Source organism: Lathamus discolor, chromosome 19, assembly GCF_037157495.1.
Source record: "Lathamus discolor isolate bLatDis1 chromosome 19, bLatDis1.hap1, whole genome shotgun sequence".
Taxonomy (NCBI): domain Eukaryota; kingdom Metazoa; phylum Chordata; class Aves; order Psittaciformes; family Psittacidae; genus Lathamus; species Lathamus discolor.
Window position 1 is genome coordinate 1,390,895 of NC_088902.1, and position 22,956 is coordinate 1,413,850.

At 52.4% G+C, this 22,956-nt stretch overlaps 1 protein-coding gene across 9 annotated transcripts in view; it reads right to left on the minus strand.

Annotated features, from left to right (window-relative positions):
* Positions 1–764: 764 nt before the first annotated feature.
* The window catches only part of PLXNA2 (plexin A2), a 257,933-nt gene continuing 235,741 nt past the window's right edge, over positions 765–22,956 (minus strand). For 7 of the 9 annotated variants that reach the window (XM_065698048.1, XM_065698050.1, XM_065698047.1 and 4 more), the window contains 10 exons: positions 15,209–15,275; positions 14,423–14,569; positions 13,854–14,013; positions 13,374–13,477; positions 8,428–8,527; positions 5,622–5,812; positions 5,146–5,315; positions 3,290–3,502; positions 2,539–2,689; positions 765–1,647 (listed from right to left, as the gene is read on the minus strand). In XM_065698048.1, coding sequence (XP_065554120.1) covers positions 1,552–1,647; positions 2,539–2,689; positions 3,290–3,502; positions 5,146–5,315; positions 5,622–5,812; positions 8,428–8,527; positions 13,374–13,477; positions 13,854–14,013; positions 14,423–14,569; positions 15,209–15,275 — 1,399 coding nt within the window. In that variant the 3' untranslated portion in view covers positions 765–1,551. Of the gene's footprint in view, positions 1,648–2,538; positions 2,690–3,289; positions 3,503–5,145; positions 5,316–5,621; positions 5,813–7,258; positions 7,628–8,427; positions 8,528–11,170; positions 12,387–13,373; positions 13,478–13,853; positions 14,014–14,422; positions 14,570–15,208; positions 15,276–22,956 lie in introns of those variants that run through there. The other 2 variants (XM_065698056.1, XM_065698057.1) reach the window with 2 other exon arrangements.

Sequence of the window (22,956 nt, forward strand, 5' to 3'; positions counted from 1 at the left end):
ATACTTGTATTTCCATGAGCCCTCATCACCCTGTCCTCCCTACTGCAGCTTGCACAAAGATCAGTATTTATTAGACAGAGAAATATTTACAGTGTTCCTTCCCCTCCTGGCACTCTACAAATGGACACACATAAGCTTTGGTGTCTTGGAAAGAAATAACACTCACAAACACTTGCCTGTCACTGGCCACAAGAACACGTGCCAATGGGGCCAGCAAGGAACTGAATAGAACAACGACATGCCGAGACAGAGACAAGACGGCAGCGCTAGCTGGCCGTGGAGTGCTGGTTAAGGTTTTCCCTTGCCTAGAGCAAAGATCTCTTTCCCAGTGGAAACACACATTCTGGGCCTGACCCTGGGCAACACTGCTAATGTTGGTTGGCTGAGAACCTCAAAGCTGTGCTCATCAATTCTGCAAGTCAAACAGAAAAGCAAGAAACATCTCATTTCACTACACCGAGTCTTTTCAAGTATCACTCACTGTAAACATGGGGGGTTTGTTGGTTTTTACTGCAAGAAATCAGAGGTGCTGCCAGAAACCCCCCAAAACCCAAGCCAGGAGCCCTGCCCAACAGGGAGAGGGCAGCCAGCCCCTTCTGCTCCAACTGGACCAGTAGTGTGCCAAGTGGGTATGGCCATGGCCATGCCATCACCAAGGGTGCTGCTGGCTCACCATGGAGGCACTGGCAGACAGCAAGGTGAGATAGGGGGAGAAGGGGAAAGCATTTAAAATCAGGTCTTTCCTCATTCAACAGAAAGTGGGATTTAAAAAATATATATATATTGACACTATATAAATACATAAAGCTGGATTTCAAGACAGATTGGATGATTCGATGGTTTCGCAATTCAGGTAAAGTTCCTTTTAGAGCCTCTAAGTTACTCAGCCACTGAACTGTTTTCTGGCTCAGCCGCTGTTTTACTCATGTAAAAAGGTGTGGTGCAAACTTGTGCTCATATTTCTTGATAAGATCCCAAAAAAGAAGAACATTTTGGTTCTCCAGACTTCCCAATTGGCATAAGAGTCCATTCGCAGGATGCCTGAGCCACGGCCTCAGGAGTCTCTCGAGGACAGGAGCCAGAGCTGAACCTTGTTCCTTGTTGCCAGGATTTTCCCTGTGGCCTCTGTGATTTTTGCTCTATTTCTTTTCTTTTTTTTTTCTCTCTTTTTCTTTCCTTTTTTTTTTTTTAAAAAAAACCCCTTTAAATAAAGTTTATTTTCTAATATACATCAAACAATTTTCATGCAAAGCAGCAGTCATGGAGACATCCAGACTTTCCAGGTTCCTTCTTTCCACGTATGCTTGAAAAAAAGATGCATCTTGATTTGACTTGGATTGAGATGCTTTGTCTTTTTTCTCTTCTTGCCTTTTCAGACCGGATCCTGTATGATTTGGAACACAGTCAGTCCTTGGGCCTATCTCTGCTCCCTCCAGAAGAGCCCTGGTATTTATATGTGTTCAGTGCCTTCCTTGCTTGCTCTCCCTCTGAATTCCCAAGAGTCTGTGCAATCCTCTGCCCTTTGCTGCCAGTGAGCACCGCAACCCTTCTTCAGCTCTCAATAGACATGGCACCTATGAGTTGCTCTACTTTGTATGCCAGACGCTGCCTACGTGCCTGTTCATCCTGCTCCAGAGCCCCAATGAGCTGGTACAGAAAAAGGAAGAGGAAAAAACACAAGAGAAAGAATCAGTGTGTGAGAGGGGGAGGTGGAGGTGGGTGGGCAGCAAGATGTGAGCAACTTAAAATGGGGATGTGTGAAACTTAAGTAACAAGCAGCAAAGCACTGTGCTGAGCGCTTCACCGCAGCTGTGCCACCCATTTGTGGACTTCTCGGTGCAAGAAAAGCATGTTATCATGCACCACCATCATTCCCACTCTTGTACCTTGGACTCTACATTTCTTGTCTCATTTAGCAGGAAAGTAATGAGATTTTTAAACCTTCATTGAGTGGCACTGTACTACAAATGCATCCATGCAATTAAATGACAAACCCCTTCCTTTTAATGGGCATAATGGCAAAATCGGTTCGTCTTATGCTGAAATGAAGGGGTGGAACAGATGGTGAGAACTTGGTTTCAAGTGATGCATTCATTAAAGGAGCTCACACTGCCAGCAATTCTTTGCAAACAGGAGTCTGCATCACTACAACATGGGATTTGTACCATGCTGTTCCCAAAAGATGCGGATGTTTTTGAGGAGCTTCACTGGGTCATGACGATTTTCCACTGCATTTAAGAGTGGGCTGCACTGGGTGTATGCCAAGGCTGAGGAATCCAGTTGCTCCCACAGTATTTTATCTCTCAGGCTTTATGGAAAGCATGCTACAGGCACGGCCAGGACCAGAATCTCTACGTGCATGCACAGAGCAGGGCAGCAGTGGTGCAAGCTACAGCTGTGCTGCATCAAGGACAAAGACGAAGGCGCAAGGGGGATTGTTGCACATCCCAGTACCGCACAGAAACACAGCTCCTCTCCCATGCTGTGTGTGCACCACAGGGCAGCATCACCCCTGTGCCTACCCCAGGGGACACCCACCTCCTCACTGTACTTGCTGACGTAGGAGTAGATCTCGTTGAGCGCACTCAGCATGTTGAACTCGACAGAGTGCAGGCGCGACTGCTCGGCGAGGTAGGCGTTCATGTCCTGGTCACTGATGGCAGGGAGCTTGGCAATGTCTGCGTAATACCTGTGGGAAGGAAAGGCTGTGGGAGGCCATGGGAAACACAAACTGTCCCTCTTCTCCTTGGGATTGAAACTAAGCCTGCAGGGAGAAGGACATCGTTTTGCTTTATGCTTACATCTAGCAAAACATGATCCTGTTCCGTAAGAGGTTCCAGTGCCTGAAGGGGCTGACAAGAAAGCTGGAGAGGGGCTTTTAACAAGGGCAGGTAGGGACACAACAAGGGGAATGGCTTTAACCTGACAGAAGGAAGATTGAGATGAGCTCTTAGGCAAAAGTTCTTCCCTGTGAGGATGCTGAGGTACTGCACAGGGTGCCCAGAGAAGCTGTGGCTGCCCCATCCCTGGCAGTGTTCAAGGCCAAGCTGGACAGGGCTTGGAGCAACCTGTTCTAGTGGAAGGTGTCTGTGCCAGTGGCAGGGGGTTGGAACTGGATGAGTTTCAAGGTCCCTTCCAACCCAAACCTTTCTATGACTTTGTTCTATGAAGCTGAAAACAAGAGCAGTGATGCTCAGCCGGGCTGTGCCTCCAGCTCACTGCAAGAGCCACCCTGTGCATCATCGCCTACCAAGAGCAAAGCTGCTTCTCCCCACGTTCTGCTGCTCACCTCTCCACCCAGCTCTTGTAGCTGGGGATGTCCTTGGCATAAAGCAGCTTGTTGGAAGGGGAATCCTTGCCCAGGCGGTGCTCTGAGGTGGAGCAGGAATCCATGAAGGTCTGAGCCACAACAGAGAGGCAGGCATCTGTGATGCTGCCTTTGTGGATATCAAACACAAACTGGGGGTTTTTGATGACGTTCACCCAGAATCGGAGAGGCAGGCTGTCAAGAAACCAAATTAAATGTTAAAACAAAGACTAGGAAAGGACACGTGCTGCAGTTTGTGTTCCCATGCAGAATATGAATGGTGGTAAACAACAGTAATCTGGACAGGAGCTGGGCCAGGCCCATCCAACACCAGTTAGCCCACTGCCGCCCAGACTGCCTGTGATGGGTCATGTTACGCCTGAGCAGTTCCACCAGAAGCTCATTAAACTGAGTTCATTATAGCAGGAGCCTATGGCAGGGCTGAGCTGCTGCCCAGCTACTCCACAGTCCATCATCTGCAAGCGGTGCAGCAGGCATCAGAGGCTTTGTCCCCAAATCCCGAGGCCTTTGCAATCAAAGGGGAATTATTATTCCTTTTTTTCTTTGCCTGTATAGCAGGATCAAAAAAACAGCTGCTGCTTTCTATTACCTTTCAAGTCTCGGCTCTCTCCATCTATCCAGCTAGCTGCACGGAAGACTTAACCCTTGCTGCACTGCAAGCAAGCAGCTCAACCACATCCCCAGCAGCACAGCTCTACTGACCCCCAGCTCTCTTCCAAGCTATTTGCTTCAACCTGCTCCAGTGGCACAATGCCCCCACCCATCTCCCCATTTGGGAATGGTGCAGCCAAGCAAAGTGCTCAGCAGAGCTGTTCATTCAGAGACCAAATTTCTGCCCTTCTCCTGAGCCTCCCATGCCCCGGGTGCAGAAGGAAGGACGAGGGCTCTGTGGTCTGATGGCTCTGGCAGAGCAAACTCTGCTGGTTGACACTTGCTTTTTTATTGCTTTATGAAGTCTCATCTTTTCTTGGTGACTCAAAGAGTTTTTATCCTAATAACTCCTTCTTTTAGACTATCAATAAACAGTTTTTAGCCTCCTGCAGCCTTAGTGGGGAACCCAGCTCTTGCAGCCACAATGATTAGAGGCCTTTTAAACCACAAGGGACTTGGGTTGGAAAATACAAAGTCTTCAGGGAGCAACCATTTGTGGTGCCTTTTTTTTTTTTCCTAACCTATGTTAAATATCTAACCCACAGAGCTTTTAATCCTAAAATAACAGCAGCAGGGAGACGTGAGAGCTCTTATTGTTTGGAGGAGGCTGAACCTGGCTGCAGTCTGTGCTGGCTCTTTCCCCCTTTGCCACCTCCTTTTGCTGCCCAAATCCTCCAGCTGCTGCCCAAAGTGATGGGGAAGATGCAGCAGGCACTGAGCAGCCTGTGTTGGTATGCATGGTGGTGCAGGCAGGGTGGTGTAGGCAGGATGGTGCAGGCATGGAGCCCTGCTTCCCACTGCAGAGTTTGCAAACCCAGTGATATCCTAAGTCCATGCTTGTGGATCTACAACCTGAGGACAGTGCTCAGCACAAAACTGGGCAGAGGACCCAGAGACACCCGAGTTTGCGGTTCAACACTGCACCAGGATTTCAGCTCATGTGTGCACATGGAGCAGCACGATCCAGGGGCAAACCCCATGGCCACATCCCCATGGGGCGTTGGGCCAGCAGTGGTGCTTGTTGAAAAGCATCAGCATGACTTCATGGTACATCCCATGCTTTGGAGATACAGTACTTGGTTGTCCTCAGCCTTCGCGAAGCTCTTCCCTATCTGTTTAGCACACAAATAACCGTGCTCCCCTCCACCCTCTTCCTCCATCCTTACCAATTGCTCTTCCACGTGTGCCTCACGTCTGTGTCATGGATGCCGTGCTTATCTGCCTGCTCATCCAGGAAATCGAACATGTACTTGATGGCGAGTGGGAGCGCGCTGCCACGGTGCACGGTGCTGAACAGCGTCTCGAACAAGTCATCCACAAACTTCTGCAGCGTACCCTAATGGGAGCAGCAAAGGAAGAGGTGACAGGAGGGATGGGCAGTGGTGGTAGCAAGGGGGATGCCAGATGGTGTTATTAGCTCTGTGCAGCCCCATAAAGTGCCACCATGGACCTCAAGGTGTAAGTAAGGTCAGGGTCTTTACCAACGCCGGGGGAATGCTCCAACCTGTGGCCAACCAACCCAGGGGCCCGGGAAAGCCCGACATGAAGAGCCACCCCCAAGCATCATTAGGGGCCACACAGGCGAGTGTGTATAGATGAATCTCCCTATATACTTCTCAAGGGATCTGGTGCATGAAGTTACCTTTGTAGCTAAAAGCCTGGTCAGGTAGATCTCAGACACCATCTTACTGCCCCGGTCCCCTTCCTTCTGGTCTCCGTGGTCGTGGTTTTTGACCAAGTGCCAGACCTTGACCCCGCTCTCCAGGTCGGGGGTGATCATGGGGGCCCGGGAGCGCAGGCTGTCGGGGCTGCCAGTGTAGCGGAAGGTGGAGTCTGAACAATGGGAGGAGAAGTCAGTCACGCTAAAAGCAAACCCCTTCTTCATTCCCCTGTCTCTTCTCAATGATGCCACTATGCTCACTAATGCCAGAATCACCTGCACTGGCTTTTGTATGGGGTAATGAAGTGTAATTCCACTCAGGCACCAAGAAAATATGGTGTTTGCCAAAGATACATGTTGGTCCTAGCAAAGAATGGCTTGGGTTGGAAAAGACCTTGAAGCTCATGCAGCTCCAACCCCCTACCACAGGCAGGGACCCCTTCCACTGGAGCAGCTTGCTCCAAGCCCGTGTCCAACCTGGCCTTGAGCACTGCCAGGGATGGGGCAGCCACAGCTCCTCTGGGCACCCTGTGCCAGCGCCTCAGCACCCTCACAGGGAAGAGCTTCTGCCTAAGAGCTCATCTCAGTCTCCCCTCGGGCAGGTTAAAGCTATTTCCCTTGGCCTGTCCCTACAGGCCCTTGTCCCAAGCCCCTCTCCAGGTTTCCTGCAGCCCCTTTAGGCACTGGAGCTGCTCTAAGGTCTCCCCAGAGCCTTCTCCAGGCTGAGCAAGCCCAGCTCTCTCAGCCTGGCTCCACAGCAGAGATCCTCCAGATCTCAGAACATGAACCACTGAATACAGTCCCTCGGATTCCAGCCTTTCTGTTTTCATACTCAGACATGGGACTTTCCTGCTTAATTCACATCCTTTACATATGTAAACTCCGTAATCCAGATCCATACAAGATTCCTCCACAAGCTGTAACTTGCTCTCACCTATCAATCCTGGGCACCAGCTCCTGAAGCACCGGAGTCCTGACATCTATAATAACAAGCTGCCCAGCATAACCAGCACAAAGAGCAAAAGAAACTCTGTTCCTGGTGTTGAGGCTTTTATTAGAGCAACAAGGGCTCCAGCTGAGCACCAATGGCAGAGCCTGAGGCCAGTCCTACATCCCAGCTGAGCATCCAGCCTCCCTGTGGTCCCTGCCTCTGCCCTCCTCCTGCAGGGAAAGGGAGCTCAAAGGGGAACAGACAAAGGACTTTTCCCTTAATTGCTCAGAAACCATGGAGGGATGTGAAATCTATTTAACTTCCCAAAGAATGTGCCTCCCTGGCTCCCATCCACAGTGTCTTCAAGGCAAGACCCAGGGCTGAGGGGCACAAACGTGTGCTGCTGGGATTTTTTCTCTCCCTACATTTCTTTGTTCCCTGGGAACCTTGTGCATTTGCTCAAGTTTAGCCTCCAACTCCTTGCTCACCCTCCTCATCAAGAGTAAGGGGATCAATCATAAATCAGCCGAGGGAAATACAGAAGTCATTATGAAAGTAGCTAGATTTTCATCCCTGATTAAGGCTTAGATAAATGAGTACTCCAACTGATATAATTAAGGAGACAGACAGGGCGACAGCTAAGGAAGCATCTAGGAATTCTATTTTTAAACATAGCTCTGTGCTGATATATAATGGGGGAAGTAAATAAGTATCTCATTGAAATTCTGTCGGCACAATTAGAAGTATTAATCTTACACATGAGCAATGATAGTTCATACTGGTAGCTTGCAAAAGCTTTTCCGTCTGACATAGACAACTGAGCACTGAGGACTCGGGTTGTGTGACCCAGCCTTGACTTTTCCATCACCTGAAGCATGGGGAGTGCTGGCCACATGGGTGGACAACATCTCTCAGGGAGAAATGCCTTTTCTCCTGGCTTTTTTCTAAGATTCTCCTGTGAATGGCTCCTCAGAAGCCTTCAATAACATTATTTTGGGAGCTATAAACAAGAAGAGGAGATGGGGTTTGTCAGGGGACCTCTCGTCTGTGAAACACTCTGTAAAATGAGAGATAATGAAAGATCAGCACACTGGAGATTTTGCCACTGCTGCCTTTTATGGAAGTCTATGATTACTATTATTGTGGGTTTAGTGCTATAAATGCACACCTGGCCCCTCACAGGCTCATTTACAAAGGCTGCAGTGTCTTCAGGGACCCTCTGTGAAGAGCTGAGCCCTGCTATTATGCAAATAATGAATTCCCAGGTGTGCACATCCCTGAACATTGCCATTTCCCATCTTTGACCCATTAGTTAAGAATTCAGGATCCTCCACTTAGAGAGCAATAGATGAAGGAATCAGGCTTTTCTCTCATGTAGCCCTGCTTGCACGCAAGGGACACAAAGCTGCTTTCCTGCAGCATGCAGCCCATCTGAGCCAAAAGCCTTTCCCTGGGCTTTTCCAAGCCCCACATTTCCAACAGCTGCTCACATGCTTGGCATTTCTTTTTCCCTCCTCTCAGTTCTCTGGTCTTTTTTTGCTGTTCTGCTCAGAGATGGAAAAGCCTTTGCAAAAACACAGCAGCCAAGGACATTTGGCTGTTCGGCACCAGAATGTGCATTCATCCTGGCTGACGTGGTGCGGTTCTCTGGGGGAAGCTGCTGCTCTTTCTCAATCTAATTCCCTTAAAGTGTTGCCCCCATGCATTAAAGGCAGCTTCATTACCAGCACCATCAAGATACATTTTCAAGTAAAGCTGCAAGCTCCAGTCTGGCTCAAAGATGTGCAGTGCAGCAGGAGCAATGCTCAGTCGCTATACATGAGCCATTGTTTCCCAGCCCGGAACTCTGCTTCTTACCGTATCTACTAATAGATGTCCGGGATATACTGGCAGAGGCAGGAATATTGTAGGAGGAGGTCTGCTTGGGAACAAGAGCCACAACTGAGCGGTCAGATACCTGGAGAGGCAAAGAAAGATCAGTGAGATCCACTGCAAACACCAGCTGCTCATACTGCAAACACAGGCATGAAAGTTATAGCATCATGAAGCCATCTGTTGGCTTATGTTGGAAGGGACCTTAAAGCCCACTCAGCTCCAACCGCTGCCACGGGCAGGGACCCCTTCCACTGGAGCAGCTTGCTCCAAGCCCCTGTGTCCAACCTGGCCTTGAACACTGCCAGGGATGGGGCAGCCACAGCTTCTCTGGGCACCCTGTGCCAGCGCCTCAGCACCCTCACAGGGAAGAGCTTCTGCCTAAGAGCTCATCTCAGTCTCCCCTCGGGCAGGTTCAAGCCATTCCCCTTGGCCTGTCCCTACAGGCCCTTGTCCCAAGCCCCTCTCCAGGTTTCTTGTAGCCCCTTTAAGCACTGGAGCTGCTCTAAGGTCTCCCTGGAGCCTTCTCCAGGCTGAACCTGCTGCTCACGCTGCTGGGGATGCAGCTCAGGACACAGGTGGTTTCCAGGCCGTCAGTGCACACGGCCAGGTCATGGTGAGTCTCCAAGACCCAGCTTGGGCTCTGTGCTGGGTCAGCAGCAGCTCTGCAGCAAGGGACTGAAGGAAAGGAGTGATAAATCAAAAGATGTACTGAAGATGTTTTTCGTCGTTCTGATTTAAGATTATGTTTTATCCAATAAAAATGAGCATCTCAAGAATTGTTGTGATCCAATTAAAGTAACAATGCAGAGGGAATAAAAGGGCTGTAATAACGTTATGGCCCATAAAACATTCCTATTAAAACATTTTTTATTTTAGCAATTTTTACAAACTTTAAAAGTTTGATTTACAGCTGAGCAAATCATAAAGCCATCTTTCAGGGTATTAAATTCAGTCCCTCTACTGCACCAGAGAAGGAATTAAATGCTGGGAAGTCAAACTATAAATGAACATTAGTGCTAACAAGATTTTGTTATAGCAGATTTTAGTAGCCATGTTTAATTTTATCCTCCCTATAAATCTAGTAGTCACTGGAAGTTTTTTAACTCATTTCCCTTAATTAAGGATCTGCAGGTTTCAAGGGAATGGGCCTAAGTGTCTTTTAATATTGAACTTGTGGCTTGTGGTGCAGCACAAGGGAGCAGAGAGCAGAGGCACCACAAGTCACGAGGGGGAACAGCTTTAACTTGACAAGAGGGGAGACTGAGCTGAGCTCTCAGGCAGAAGCTCTTCCCTGTGAGGGTGCTGAGACGCTGGCACAGGGTGCCCAGGGATGCTGTGGCTGCCCCATCCCTGGCAGTGCTCAAGGCCAGGTTGGACACAGGGGCTTGGAGCAAGCTGCTCCAGTGGAAGGGGTCCCTGCCCATGGCAGGGACTGGAGCTGGAGGAGCTTTAAGGTCCCCTCCAACACAAACCATTCTGTGATTCTATGATCTTACAGGTGACGGACCCACTGGGGCCCAGCCAATGCATCATTTAGAGAAGCTGCACAAAAGAAATGCCTCTTTATGCTGGAGAAATGCTTCTGGGGCTAAATCCTCCATTATTTGCCAGGAGCCTTGTCCCTACACATGGGGAAGATCCATGGCAGCATCTGGATTTTGCTGGCTCAGCATCATCCTGCTCTCTCAGCACAAGGATGTTTGTACATCTGCTGCAGCAAGGTGACCTGCACACAACAATTTTCACCACCTTCAATGCTCCGGGTTCCATTCAGATGAAAGGTTCCATGTAAATGTGAGTTATTATTATTGCTAGTGATAGTGGAAATAATATTCCCTTGTGTTTCCCAGTACAAAAGTCAGGTATTTTTAAGCAAAACACTTCAAACACCTCTGTTATTTCCTCTTCTGCTCCTGCCTCACTTCATCCCACTGATTAAGTCAACGGCAGAAACAACCAGGGGTGATACTATTTTCTTAGGCTGCTACTAGCTGCCGCTTGAGTCCCATTTCACTAGGGAGAAACTCAAGCGCGTCAGCAGCCCAGCATGCTCCCACAGAGGCAATAGCTCCCTGGCCACTGTGCTGGGATCTGTTTCCACCAGAGCTGTGATTAACTGGGAGAGAAGCAGCATTACGAATTACACACACACAGAACACTCTCACTCTCTAAATTTTGGGTCGAATGGCTCTTGTCAGCTAAAACCCACCAGCGTGCAAATCAGCATCAGATGTTACACACATTCGCTTCCCATCTTGCTCTGCTGTTGCCACATTCCCATAAAACCCCAGGGACGCCTGGGTTTATAAAGAGCTGCCTGGCTCTTTTACAACTTTATAAATATTCCAATTCTTCTCCAAGCTGGAAACGTGCTGCACAAAACACCTTAAAGACAAGAAACCCAAACCCCAAAGCAGGGAGAGCAATGGTGCAGAAGCCCAAATGAGAACACTGCGCTTGCGTGGGGTAGTGAGGATGCAGTGAGGATGCCAGCTCCACATCCACACCACCCTCGGCTCCCAGGTCTCATTTCCCACACAAATCTTCCCTCTCTGCTTCTAATTTCTCATTTAAAGCAGTTTTCTAGTCTCTCAGCCTTTCCTGGCGCGCAGTGGCTGACAGGTATTCATGCTCTGCTGCCTCGGAGTTAACCCTGCGTGAGCCACTGTAAATCATCCGATATTAAATCCAGTGTTTCATTTTTCTTGAGTAAAGCCACACGGGGTGAGACTCTCCCATGGAGTTTTAATAGGCATGAAACCAGAAGGATGCTACACAAATGGAATACAATTCCTTACAACATAGCTCTGGAGAATCTAACAAAGAATTACACCTATTTAACTTAACACATCTATTTTTATAATGGAACAAATAAGCAGCAGGGATACAGTTCTCTCTGTAATTCTATAAGGTGGTTCAAAAATGTTACAGAAAGATGAATCTTTTTCTCTAAATCCAATCCATTTTTTGCATGTGAAGGCTTCCCATGAAAAACAGATTTTATCAGTTGATGCAGATGTATATTGGATTTGTCATCCTAAACATACAGAAACCCAATGTAACGGTGTCAAAATCCTCTTGTAGTTAAATAACTGCCCTCTGCAGAGCCTCAGCACCCTGCCCACAGCACGGTGAGCAGGAGGAGGCTGCTTTCACCTCCAGTTACTGCGCGCAAATCCAGAAACCACTTTGCCTTCAGATCTGAATACAGACAATACAGCTCTGAATAAAAGATGATGAAAGCTTTACCTTTAGGTATTAGGCATTAGGCAATGACTTGAACCATACCTGCTTTATATGTAAGACTCCTATTAAGCAGTGAGACAGCATCCTTTGATACTCACATGATTTTCAACCCTTTTCTAAGCTATGCCTTTGCCCACATATTTGTTTTAGTCTATAGTCCTGGAGCATCTGTATTTTTGATACCTAATAAAAACATCTATTACTCAAACAGAAAAAAAAAAAAAGCCTGGTAGGAGTATCAGAAAAAAAATCAAATATTGGTGTTTGGCTTTGGCAAAAGCTCTGCCTCGACAAGATTTCTGTTGCGGTGCAGAGAACTTGGCTTCTTTTTAACGCATGAACCAGCTCTGCTGGGCTGTGTAGAGCTGGGGCCAGAGTGAGGAGAGGACATGAGCAGTTGGTACCTATTCAGATGCTTGGCAGCAAACTTCTGCTTTGTTCCAGAGCAAAAGTGACACTCAAATGGCAGGAATAGCTGCAGCATCTTGAGTGCTGCAAGGATTTTGTTTCTTTTAAGGGTACATTTGTGGCTTGGATTTCCCCACAGGCACTAAAGTAAAAGGACTCCCTCCCTTAGCATCCAACACACATCAGACAAACATGGCTTTCACATGTGTCTTCCTTAAGATGACTTTTGAAGATCAAGGCATAATCAAGTCTTGCTGCTTCCCTGCATATTGGTTAATCCCTTGTAACTGTCAGGTAAAACAGATTTTAGAAACAATGGAATTAACCTGCACAGCTCCTGTGACATTTTATGGTAATCTGTGTTTAAATCCTTTGGGCAGCTTGGAAAAGTCAACCCTCGAGGTGCTTTTTTAGATGTACTTTGCATATTTATGCCACTCTCTGTGCCTCGCTCCTTGATGATATGGCTTCTGTCAATACTGGCTCACATTCAACTTACACAGCATGAGTCACGCTGATGGACTCGAGACAGTGTATAAACAGGGAAAGATGCCAGATTAAATACTAAACACTACTGTGCAGGTAGTGATGGACAGTAGTAGGTTACAGGTGCCAATTAATGCAGTTATCCTCTACTGCAGACAGGCTTTGATTCTTTTTAACCAAAGCCTCCCCAGCTCCATCATTACCTCTCTTTCCATCTTCCCCAGCTTATTAGAAGCCCTTTCCAACAGACGCACACCTACCCAGGGCAGCCCAGGCTCAGGCATGCAGCCTTTCCTTCTTCACTCCTTCCATGATGCTCAAGAGCCAACATGTAGGAAGCTCACAAGTATGAGAGACGAGCTGCTGCTGCAGCCTGTGCTTTGCATCAGCTCGTGTTGTGTTTGCAAAGCTTTGGAGGAAGGCAGAGATTCCTCTTCCTTCCTTGCCTCAGAACGCCATGTGAAGACGTGAGCCACGCAGACCACCCTTCCCCTGGCCCTGCATTTCCAGCAGCAGCAGCTCAGCCGTCACCACTGCTCTCTGTGTCTCACTAGCACAGCTGATGGGTTTAATTTAGCTAATTTTCAACCCTGCTAGTTTCTCTAAGATCCATGTCAAGGTTGCTTTCCCATCTAATGTGTGAGCACATTGAACCCTTCTGGTTTATCATACAAATGGGACTTCCTCATCTGTCTTGGTAGACAAGATACCTGGGAACTGAATCTCTGCTTTTCTTTTCTTCTCTCCTAACAGGTTCTGGGAGCTGTCTGGAGGGGCTGCTCTCTTACCTGATAATGCATCAAGGTGTTCAAGCGTTTCCAGTCTCCTTCGATCTTGGTGGTGATGTCTTCATCTTGCAGGACCACACGAGCTATCCGGCCCTGCCGCCACTCTGCAGGAGAAGCAAAAACCAGGCAGACATATGGTCAGAGAAAGAAAAGACACTAAAAGGCTCTATCTACTTCTGGATAGTAACTACTGGACAGATAAGCCTTTAGAAAAGCCCATTTCCCAGGAAGAGACACCAAGATAAAGCTAAATTCTCAGCAGAGTGAAGGAAGCTTCAGGAATCATTTGCTCTGTGGTCAATGGAGCTCCCACAGAGCTCAAAACCTATCTGTCAGGAGCACAGCCCATGCTTTCATTGGGCTGAAACATAAATGGTGTTGTGCAGTCTGAGCTCTGGTTTTCAAGCCCTGCAAAACCCACCCAGAATCACTGATCAACCTCTCTGATCTTCCCCTTCTATGAGGCAAGGAAGCTCTTACCCAAGTCCATATCAACAGCTCTTGGCCTCTGAGAGTATGGGACATTTTTGTATACTGCATCAAGGATCTTCTCTTTGACTTGAGTGATGGTATCACAGTTCAGCACCTTCACAGGGATCTCTGGACTGTTCTCATTATCTGGGTTCACACAGTTTAGGATCTGGAAGGGAAAGAGAACCACATCATAGGCTTCAGACAAGCATCCAGGAGAACTATAACCACATGTGTCAGAACAGCCTGTTCTCATAAAAAACCCACTGCATCCATAATTGCATCTAGTGTATCTTGGACTACTGAGATAAGAGTCCTGAATGTCCATTTTTACCTGCCAGAGGGAGGTCAGTGTACAGGAAGATAAAATACTCCACTCAAACCTTACCTTCCAAAACCTTCTCTCAGGCTATTTGTACCTGCAAATTAAGGATGCACCTGAGTTGGGTGTGAGACTTAATAGCACGGTAACATTTAAGCTTCATGGTGGTGTCTTAATTACCGACCTAAAGGTCAGAACAGCTCATGTCCAAGCAGAGAGAAGCAATTCAATAGCAACTCCTACAGTGATCACTCACCAGAGTCTTGTACTCAATTTGCTGCCGAATCAGCTTGTCCTCACTAAGGGAGTAACGAGCTTCTCCTGTGATGGCATCAATTGGGCCTTTCTCCATCTGTTGCTTGATGGCACAGTAGAGCATGAAGAGCGGTTCCCCAGCACATTCCTACACAATGAGACAGACAGCAAAACTAACACAGAGGTGAAGGTGCATCTCCTTCAGGGCTCCTGACCTGCACAGCAGGTTTTGCACGATTCATAGTCTCATTGACTCAACCTTTAGCACATGTGCAACCCAGGCTCAGCCTCCAGCAGCTCCTGGGGAAGACAGCCAAAACCACAAGCTCCATTGCTCGATGGGTATGTATGTTGTCTTTGGCTTGGCAAAACTCTATAGAATCTATATGGCTGTAAAAAACCAGCAATTTGAGAGCCTGAGCTCCTCGTTCACTCCCATGAAGCACATTCTGTGGGGCTTCCAAACCACAAATAAAGTTAAGAAATATGGAAGCCCAGGCATGGAGGTGAGAGTGAGAATTTCTCCCAAGTACTAAAGAGGTGCAACAGAAACTCCATTACATGGGAATGACACCACACTGAAGAATGCTGAGCACAGAGGCTGTGGCAGCTTGACTCGGCCCATGTAACAGCATCCCTGGGTGTAGGTGTCCCCAGAGCAAATTTCCACCTCCCCTGTCTCCCCTCATTTGACTTGGAGCCTGACTGAAGAGTTTCAAGCCCAGATTCACCCTGGGGGAGACAGCAAAGCAGTAGCAGCAGCAGTCTCAGCTCCATCCCTCCTTACCTTGAGAAACTTGTGGAGGAGGAAGGCAAACCAGTTAGTCAGCATCTTCTCAGCCACCGACTCAGTCCTAGGGAAGCCAGGAGGACACACACATTACATGCTAAACCAAACCATGCATCAGAGGCCCCAGATCTCCCTGGCTACACCCTGGCACTGCTCTTGTGATGCTCTGGACCAGGGCAGGATGCGGCAAGAGCTGTCCCCACACTAAGCTGACAGCAGCTTGCCCAGCTGACAGCCCATCACAGCCCTGATGGGGCTGGTGACAGGGAGCCTGGTGACACACTGCTCCTTGCACGTGGTGCAAATTACAGCCTAGTTCAGTAAATCACTGGGATTTGCAGCAGTTCCTGGCAATCAGGGACAGCGAGTGACAATGGCAGGGAAATTGCAGCTTTCTCCCCAGTTCCACCCAGTGTCCTCTCCCCACATTGTACCCAAGATTATCTTTAATTTAAATACAATGGCTTCTAATGACAGTTTTTAATTCTGGCTCTGCAGGACCTGGAGACTTTGCTTAAAGCACTTCAATCCACTTTTCCCTGGGACAGGACGGATGAGCTGGTGGCAGTGTCTCCCAGTCTGCACCTGAGCCCCATCCAGGCAGCTCATGCCCGTGGTGGCAGGCAGGAAAGCAGGCAAGCAAGCAGGAAAGCAGGCAAGCAGGCAAGCAAGCAGGCAGACAGGCAGGCAGGTAGGCAGGGCTGCCAGCCTGCACGTGAGGCCGTGCATGGGGAGCTGCTCTGCTGCATCAGAGTCAAAAGGGAACATGACCCTGGGCACCCTGGCCTTCATGCCACATTTGATACCAGGATGTGGTGCAAATTTCAGCCAGGGAAAAGGGATGCATCCAACCCCTTGCCCTCTGCAGCACCCTTTCCTCTGATGATCCGGCTGGTTCTGGGCTCCACCTTCATCCTCTTGGTTGACAACACTGCTTTTTTGACCATGTGCCACCAACCCTGCTCAGGAGCTGTCCCATGGGTGTGGCAATGCCCCAAGCCTCTGCTTTTGCCCATACCTTCACCTGGAGCAAGTCATATCCTGTTCCAGACCCGTCTTCCCCATTCGCTCTGCTGCCCTGAGTTAGGGACTGCCTCTTGGTATGTATTTATACAGCATCCCACATGCTTGAAAACTGACATTTAATGAAAAGCACACACTACAGAAGCAACAGGGTTTGATCCCAAAGTCAGGCAGATCAAGAATAAACAGGAGCCATGGATTCCAGCATACAAAAACTGACACCAGTTGGTAAAGAGACCTGGGGTCGCATTATCCATCATCTCTTCTGATGGCAACATCTGCCAGGAATTTGTGAAAATGTCTGCAGATCCCTAAAGAATTTCAGCCAGAATTGATTAACTGCCTAAAAATGCATGCTACAAATAGACATACACATTGTTCTCCTGCTGGAAATATTTCAGTCATCCAATTAAGGAGGAGAAGCACTAGGATGTGAGCCAGGGAAAACACAGTCAATGATACAAACCAGAGAAGAGGTGAAAACGTCAGAAAAGAATCTATTCAGGACTTGCGAGTGAATATTAATTTAATAAACTACTTTATTAATAAAATATTAAATTAAGAATTGGCAAGCCTCCCCCCTATGAGCCCCACAGTGAAGTAATGCTGTGTCCTATCCCTGTGGGCTGCTCATGGCTTGCCACTGACACGGTAAAAATAACTGGAATGTGGAGTGACAGGACAGTTAGGGCATGTTGTGCAGAAAAATGGTATCGGACACTCTCATGCCCAGCAGTTCCCTTTGATTCCTTTATCAGAAATACAAGATCAGCTGAATGGAACAGCAAAAAGAAACACCACGGAGCATCTCTGTCAAATCCCATTTCTCCATTTCTTCAAGCACCAAACATCAATACCATCTCAGCACAGACTGACAATGTAAGCTATTTGTAGTGCAGTGGTCCTGGGAATGGCCAACAATTGCACTAATCATCACTGTCCTGCACTGGCTGCTTCAAACGTTCATCATTGCTGCACGCACCAGGAGTTCTGTACGCTCCCTGCAAACATGTCTGCAGCAGGTACTTCCCCTGGCCCATCTCCACCTATGAAATGGGCCAGAGCATATTGACAAACAGTGTGTAGAGGAAGCCCTCAGTGCCATGGGTTGGTGGCGGCCTTGGCAGTGCTGGCGAGCGGTTGCACTTGATCGCCTTAGAGTCACCCTGGTTGACTCTCTGAGTGCCCGCAGCAGCCCTGGTGTGCCCAGTGGCCATGGGCACAATGCCGCCGCCACCACAAAGCCTCGGTGGTCGCTGTGGAGACGCTGTGGGACTGACTGGCACCCGTCATGGGTGTGGGCATCTCCATGGTGACCTCGGAGGCTTTGTGACGTAGGGGGACTCCTTGTGCCCAGAGGCCATTGTGACGGAGGAAACCCCGTGCTGGCCGCGGGGTACATAAGGAGCGAGAGCCCTGGAGTACCCCAGGCCAGAGGAGCAGCCTCCCTCAGGAGGCAGCAAATTCCATAGAAGCCTACGGGAGTTCAGCGTCCCAGGACGTGGAGATGCCCGCGGGTAAAGAGGCGAACGCCCGTTCCCAGCCCGCTGAGGGCAGGGCGAGCGCACAGAGGATGCGCCAGGTGAGGGCCGGGGCAGGAGGGAGAGGCCGGTGACGGGACAGGGCCGTATGGAACCGGCTGGGTGCCGGGGCCGGGCTTGCCGGCACTGCGGGGGCAGCTGTGCAAATGCAGCCGCATTCATCACACGCCTCTTCCTCCTCCTCCTCCTGCCCGCAGGTGGCCCGCAGGCAGCCCGAGCAAGAGCCGCAGGGCAGCCCGAGCCAGGCCTCGTCCCGCCATGGGATCACCGTGCCACGGGTGCCGTACGCGCAGGGGTTTCGCCCTGTCATCAACCAGCAGGCACAGGTAGGGAGAGCGAGGGAGATGGGGCCGAATGTCCTCCCGAGCATGGGAGCTGCGGCCAGGCGTGCGGGAGGTGCAGGAGGGAGCAAGCTGAGCCCCCCGTGCCGTGCCCGTCAGGCTGCCCGGGCACGCCGGGGGTGCTCTGGGCAGTGGCCGCGGGCCGCGGGGGGCCAGCCCTCTCCTCTGCCGGACCAGGGAGCAGGCGCCAGCGGGCTGCGGGGCTGAGCCCTGCGCTGGGGCTGGCAGGGGAGCCCAACGGCATGAGCTGGGAGGCAGGCGCAAGGGACACCATCCCACAGCCTCTGCTCGGCTTCTCTTGCAGACGGGCAGCCCGGGGCACCGAGTGGTGCTGCCCCGCACCAGCGGCACAACGCAGGAGCAGACGCTTCGCCTGCCACCAGTGGTGGCAATGACACCCCGGCCATCGCCTCCTTTACAGAGACGTATGAGCAGCTCCTGCAGGCTGCCAGCTGTGGCGAGGAGCCAGGAACTCCGCCAGCAGCCAGCGGCACAGCAGGAGCCACCACGCAGCAGGGCTGCAGGGGCAAGCACAAGGACAGCCACTGTCCAGGCAGCCAAGAGCAGCAAGGCCCCTGCCACTCAGCCCACACAGAGGAACGCTGGGAGAGTGGCCGAGCGCCTGCCAGCGATGCCGGCGACGGGCAGCAAGGGCAGCCTCAACACCAGGTCGCTGGGGCTACCCCACAAGGTGCTTCCACAGCGTCTGCCCCCGCTGCCCAACAACACCAACCCTCGGGAGCAGCCAAAGGGGAGCTGCCTGCCCAGAGCTGCTAAGGAGGAACGGGCACCTCTGCCTCCAGCGGCACCAGCGCGAGCTTCCCAGGGCTCCGGCAAGCAGGAGGCCGCAGCACAGGGACAGAGCCAGGCACCTGCCCCGCAGAGCAGCAGAGGATTCAAGGCAGCTCTGCAGGGCACAGCCACATTCAAAGAGAGGAAGCCTCTGCTCCCACCTGTGGCCGTGGCCCAGAAGAAGAGGCAGGTGGAACAGAAGGACATGACCAAAAGCCTGCCCATGGCCAAGGTTGCAACGCCACCTGCAACGCTTGAGTCGCCTGTGGCAGCGAAGCCTCAGGGGGAGCACAGCAGAACCCTCGCCTCCCTGGCAGCAGACGAGGGGAAAGTCGCAGCTGCCCTGCCAGAGATCCCTGGGGCAGAGGCTGTCACACCGCACCTTGCCCCAGCAGCACAGAAAGAAGGAGATGCCGCCGCTTCTCCCTTGCCTCGGGATGCTCAGCACCCAGTGACCGAGGCGCGGGCGGGCGGCACCACTGATACCGAGCTGCACGGTGCAGGTGCCTTCCCGGGGCTGCGTGTGGGAGAGAGATTCCTGGTGCTCCCGGGGACAGAGGAGAGGAGAGCCAGCCCGCATGGGCAGCTGGATGGCCCTGAGGAGCGCCAGCTCCAGCACACACACGTGAGTGCCAAGGAGAGGATGGGGCAGCACAGGGGGATGAGCCTCCTCCTGCCTGCGTCCAGCTGCTCCGCTGCTGAGCTGCAGCGCACTCATCCCCTCATCCCGCTTGTGCGACTACAGGAGGAACTGAGCACTGGGAAGGAGCAGGAAGAGGAGGACCAAGGAAGGGAAGAGGACAGAGAGCTGGCCCAGCTGCAGGATGCCACCAACTGCAACATTTGGATCAAAGCCTTGATCCTGGAGCTCTTCCAGCCCTCCCAAGTGGATCCCCTGAAGGGGAACGACGACGGAGAAGCAGCAGCTTCTGCCTTGACTCACGACTCTGAGTGCCAGGTAAGTGACACGTGTTAGGCTGGCACCGCGGACCCCGAGGTGCTGGAGGCAGGCCCAGATCCCCGGGGGTGTTTGGCAGGGACATTGCTGGTGCCCCCTGTGCCATCGCGCTGACGTTCCCTCCTTGCCCTGCCTGTGCTCTTGCTTCCCTGTCCCGCACACTCCTCTCGAGCAAAGGCACTGGAGGAGAGCAGCCCGTGAGGGACCTCCCTCGCAGGGAGCAGCCACCAGCAGCAGCCTCGGAGCCCAAGGGCGGGCTAATGCACCGCCAGCCCTGGTGCTGGTCACAGGGCCACAGGGGACGAGGCAGCCCACAGCACAGCACCCACACATCCACCTGCAGCCCCGCCAGAGACACGGCTGGGGAGAGCTCTTAGCTCTGGTCTGCTCTGTGTTCACAGGAGCCGCCAGCAACCTTGGCCAAGGAACTGAAGGAGGAGGTGAAAGCCGACTCCGAATGCGACAGGGACAAAGAGCTGTCCCAAGGGGAAGCCGTCACCATACCGGACATCTGCGTCAACCCCTTGGTGCCAGAGCTCTCCCAGGCCCCCCACGCGGGTCCCCAGGAGGGATCCAGCAGCCCCAGCAGCGTGGGCACAGCTGCAGCACGAGAGGCAGCACAAGAGGCAGCTGGAGACCTGCAGAGCCTGTCTCCTGCCCCGGCCAGACCCACAGACACCGAGCCAGCAGCTCCCACCCTGCCTGCAGCTGCTGAGCAAGAGCAGCACCGCACACCTCTCGCTGCCGTGGCACAAGAGGACGAGGAGGCACCGGCACCAGCTTCCCCCGCCTCGGCATCCTGCGTCGCAGAGCAGGCAGCAGCACAGGCACCTGCCCCAAGGCGGCTCACACTTAGAGACACAGCTCTGCAGGTGATATCCACACCCACAAAGTGGGAGCCTGTGGTCCAGTCTGTGGCTGCGGTGCAGGGAACCGAACAGCAGCATTTGGGACACCGGGACAGGACCCAGCGTTTGCATGGGCTGGTGGCAACAATCAGTCCCACAGCACTTGAGGACTCTGGGTCTCGTGTGGCCGCAGACCCTCGGGGACAGCCCAGCACAGCCCCTCCCGTTGCAGCAGCAGCACAAGACATGGTGTCACCCGTGTTGGGAGAACAGCAAGAAGAGGCCACCCATGCTGCTGTCTCCCCAGCAGCTGACAAGGGTGAAGCGACATTTTCATGGACAGAGGTCCAGGCGGCAGAGGCTGTGACACCCCACCTTGCCCCACGAGCAGACATAGAAGGACATGCAGCTGCTTATCCCTCCGTTCAGGACTCTCAGCCCCCAGTGACTGAGGCGCACGTGCCCGGCACCACAGGTCTCGAGGTGCAGGAGGCAGGTGCCGGCCCGAGGCTGCTTGCGGCAGAGAGATTCCTGCTCATCGCCTGGACAGAGGTCCTGGAGGCGCAGAAGAGGAGCAGCACTGCCAGCAGCAGGCACAGGCTCGACAGGCAGAGGACGGCCAGCCTGCATGGGCAGCGGGGAGGCCCTGAGGAGAGGGAGCTCCAGCTGCAAGACAGCGAGGGGCAATGTTCCTCCCCGAGACACACAGGGATGCTCCAACACAGACAGGTGAGCGCCAGTGACGGGATGGGACAGCACAGGGGGATGAGCCTGCCCCTGCGCGGGGCCAGCCACTGCGCTGCCGAGCTGCAGCACACTCATCCCCTGCATCCCGGTTGTGTGATTGCAGGAGGACCTGCCGACTGAGAAGGAGCAGGATGAGGAGAACGACCACGAAAGGGAAGAGGACAGCGACCAAGAGCTGTCCCAGTTGCAGCACGTCACCAACTGCAACATATGGATCAGAGTCTTGGTCAAGGAGGTGAAGGACGACTCCGAATGCGACAGGGACAAAGAGCTGTCCCAAGGGGAAGCCGTCACCATAACGGACATCTACATCAACCCCTTGGTGCCAGAGCTCTCCCAGGCCCCCCACGCGGGGCCCCAGGAGGGATCCAGCAGCCCCAGCAGCGTGGGCACAGCTGCAGCACGAGAGGCAGCACAAGAGGCAGCTGGAGACCTGCAGAGCCTGTCTCCTGCCCCGGCCAGACCCACAGACACCGAGCCAGCAGCTCCCACCCTGCCTGCAGCTGCTGAGCAAGAGCAGCACCGCACACCTCTCGCTGCCGTGGCACAAGAGGACGAGGAGGCACCGGCACCAGCTTCCCCCGCCTCTGCATCCTGTGTCGCAGAGCAGGCAGCAGCACAGGCACCTGCCCCAAGGCGGCTCACACTTAGAGACAGAACTCTGCAGGTCTCTTTCGTGCCCAGAGTACTGAGGAGAGCATCTGCAAAAAGTCAAGGAGAGGCCAGCAGTGCCCCTGCCTCACGGGCAGCACGAGAGGAGGAAGTGCCAGTGTCACCTGCAGCAGTTCAGGACACTGAGAACGAGCCAGGTACGTCCCTGTGTTGAGTGGCAGCCAGGCCAGCCCGGCAGCAGCATGTGCATGACTTCAGCCGTGCCCCGGCCTCCTCTCCCTGGGCGAGGGCCAAAAGCCTTCACTGGAAAGCCCCCGGCGAAAGCCCTCGGTGCTGGCTGGCAGCAGGAGCTTGCCCAGTGCCATCCAGCCCCGTGCCTACAGCTCTCCTTCCCCTGCAGGCACTGCCACCCACCCGGACGCAGGAACGCTCCAAAAGCGACGATCATCCCGCTTCAGGAGGGCACTGCAGTCTCTGCGCAAGACTTTCAGCTTCTCCTGCATGAACGCACAAGAGCAGGAGTAGTGCCCCGCTGCCGGCGCCAGGCCCGACAGAGCCGCGCTCAGGACATCGTGCTGCAGCCTGCGCTCGCTGCGGACACCGTCTCGGGCCAATAAAGCACATCCCTTTCCCCGCACTGCTCGCCCCTGCCTGCTACTGCTTTTCCCTCGTGTCAGCAGCGGAGAAGCGCGGGGAGCGACCTCTTTCCTTGAGGCACTTCCCAGCTGGCGGGCTTGCAGACCTGCTGGCTCTTGGCAGCACGTGCTGCCCATGCAGGAAAAGCGCGTCCCGACGGCATGAAGCTGTGTGTGATGCGGCGGCTCACACGACAGCTGGCTATTGAAGCCAAGTGCGTGTTGCAGCCCCCTAACGTGAATGAGAG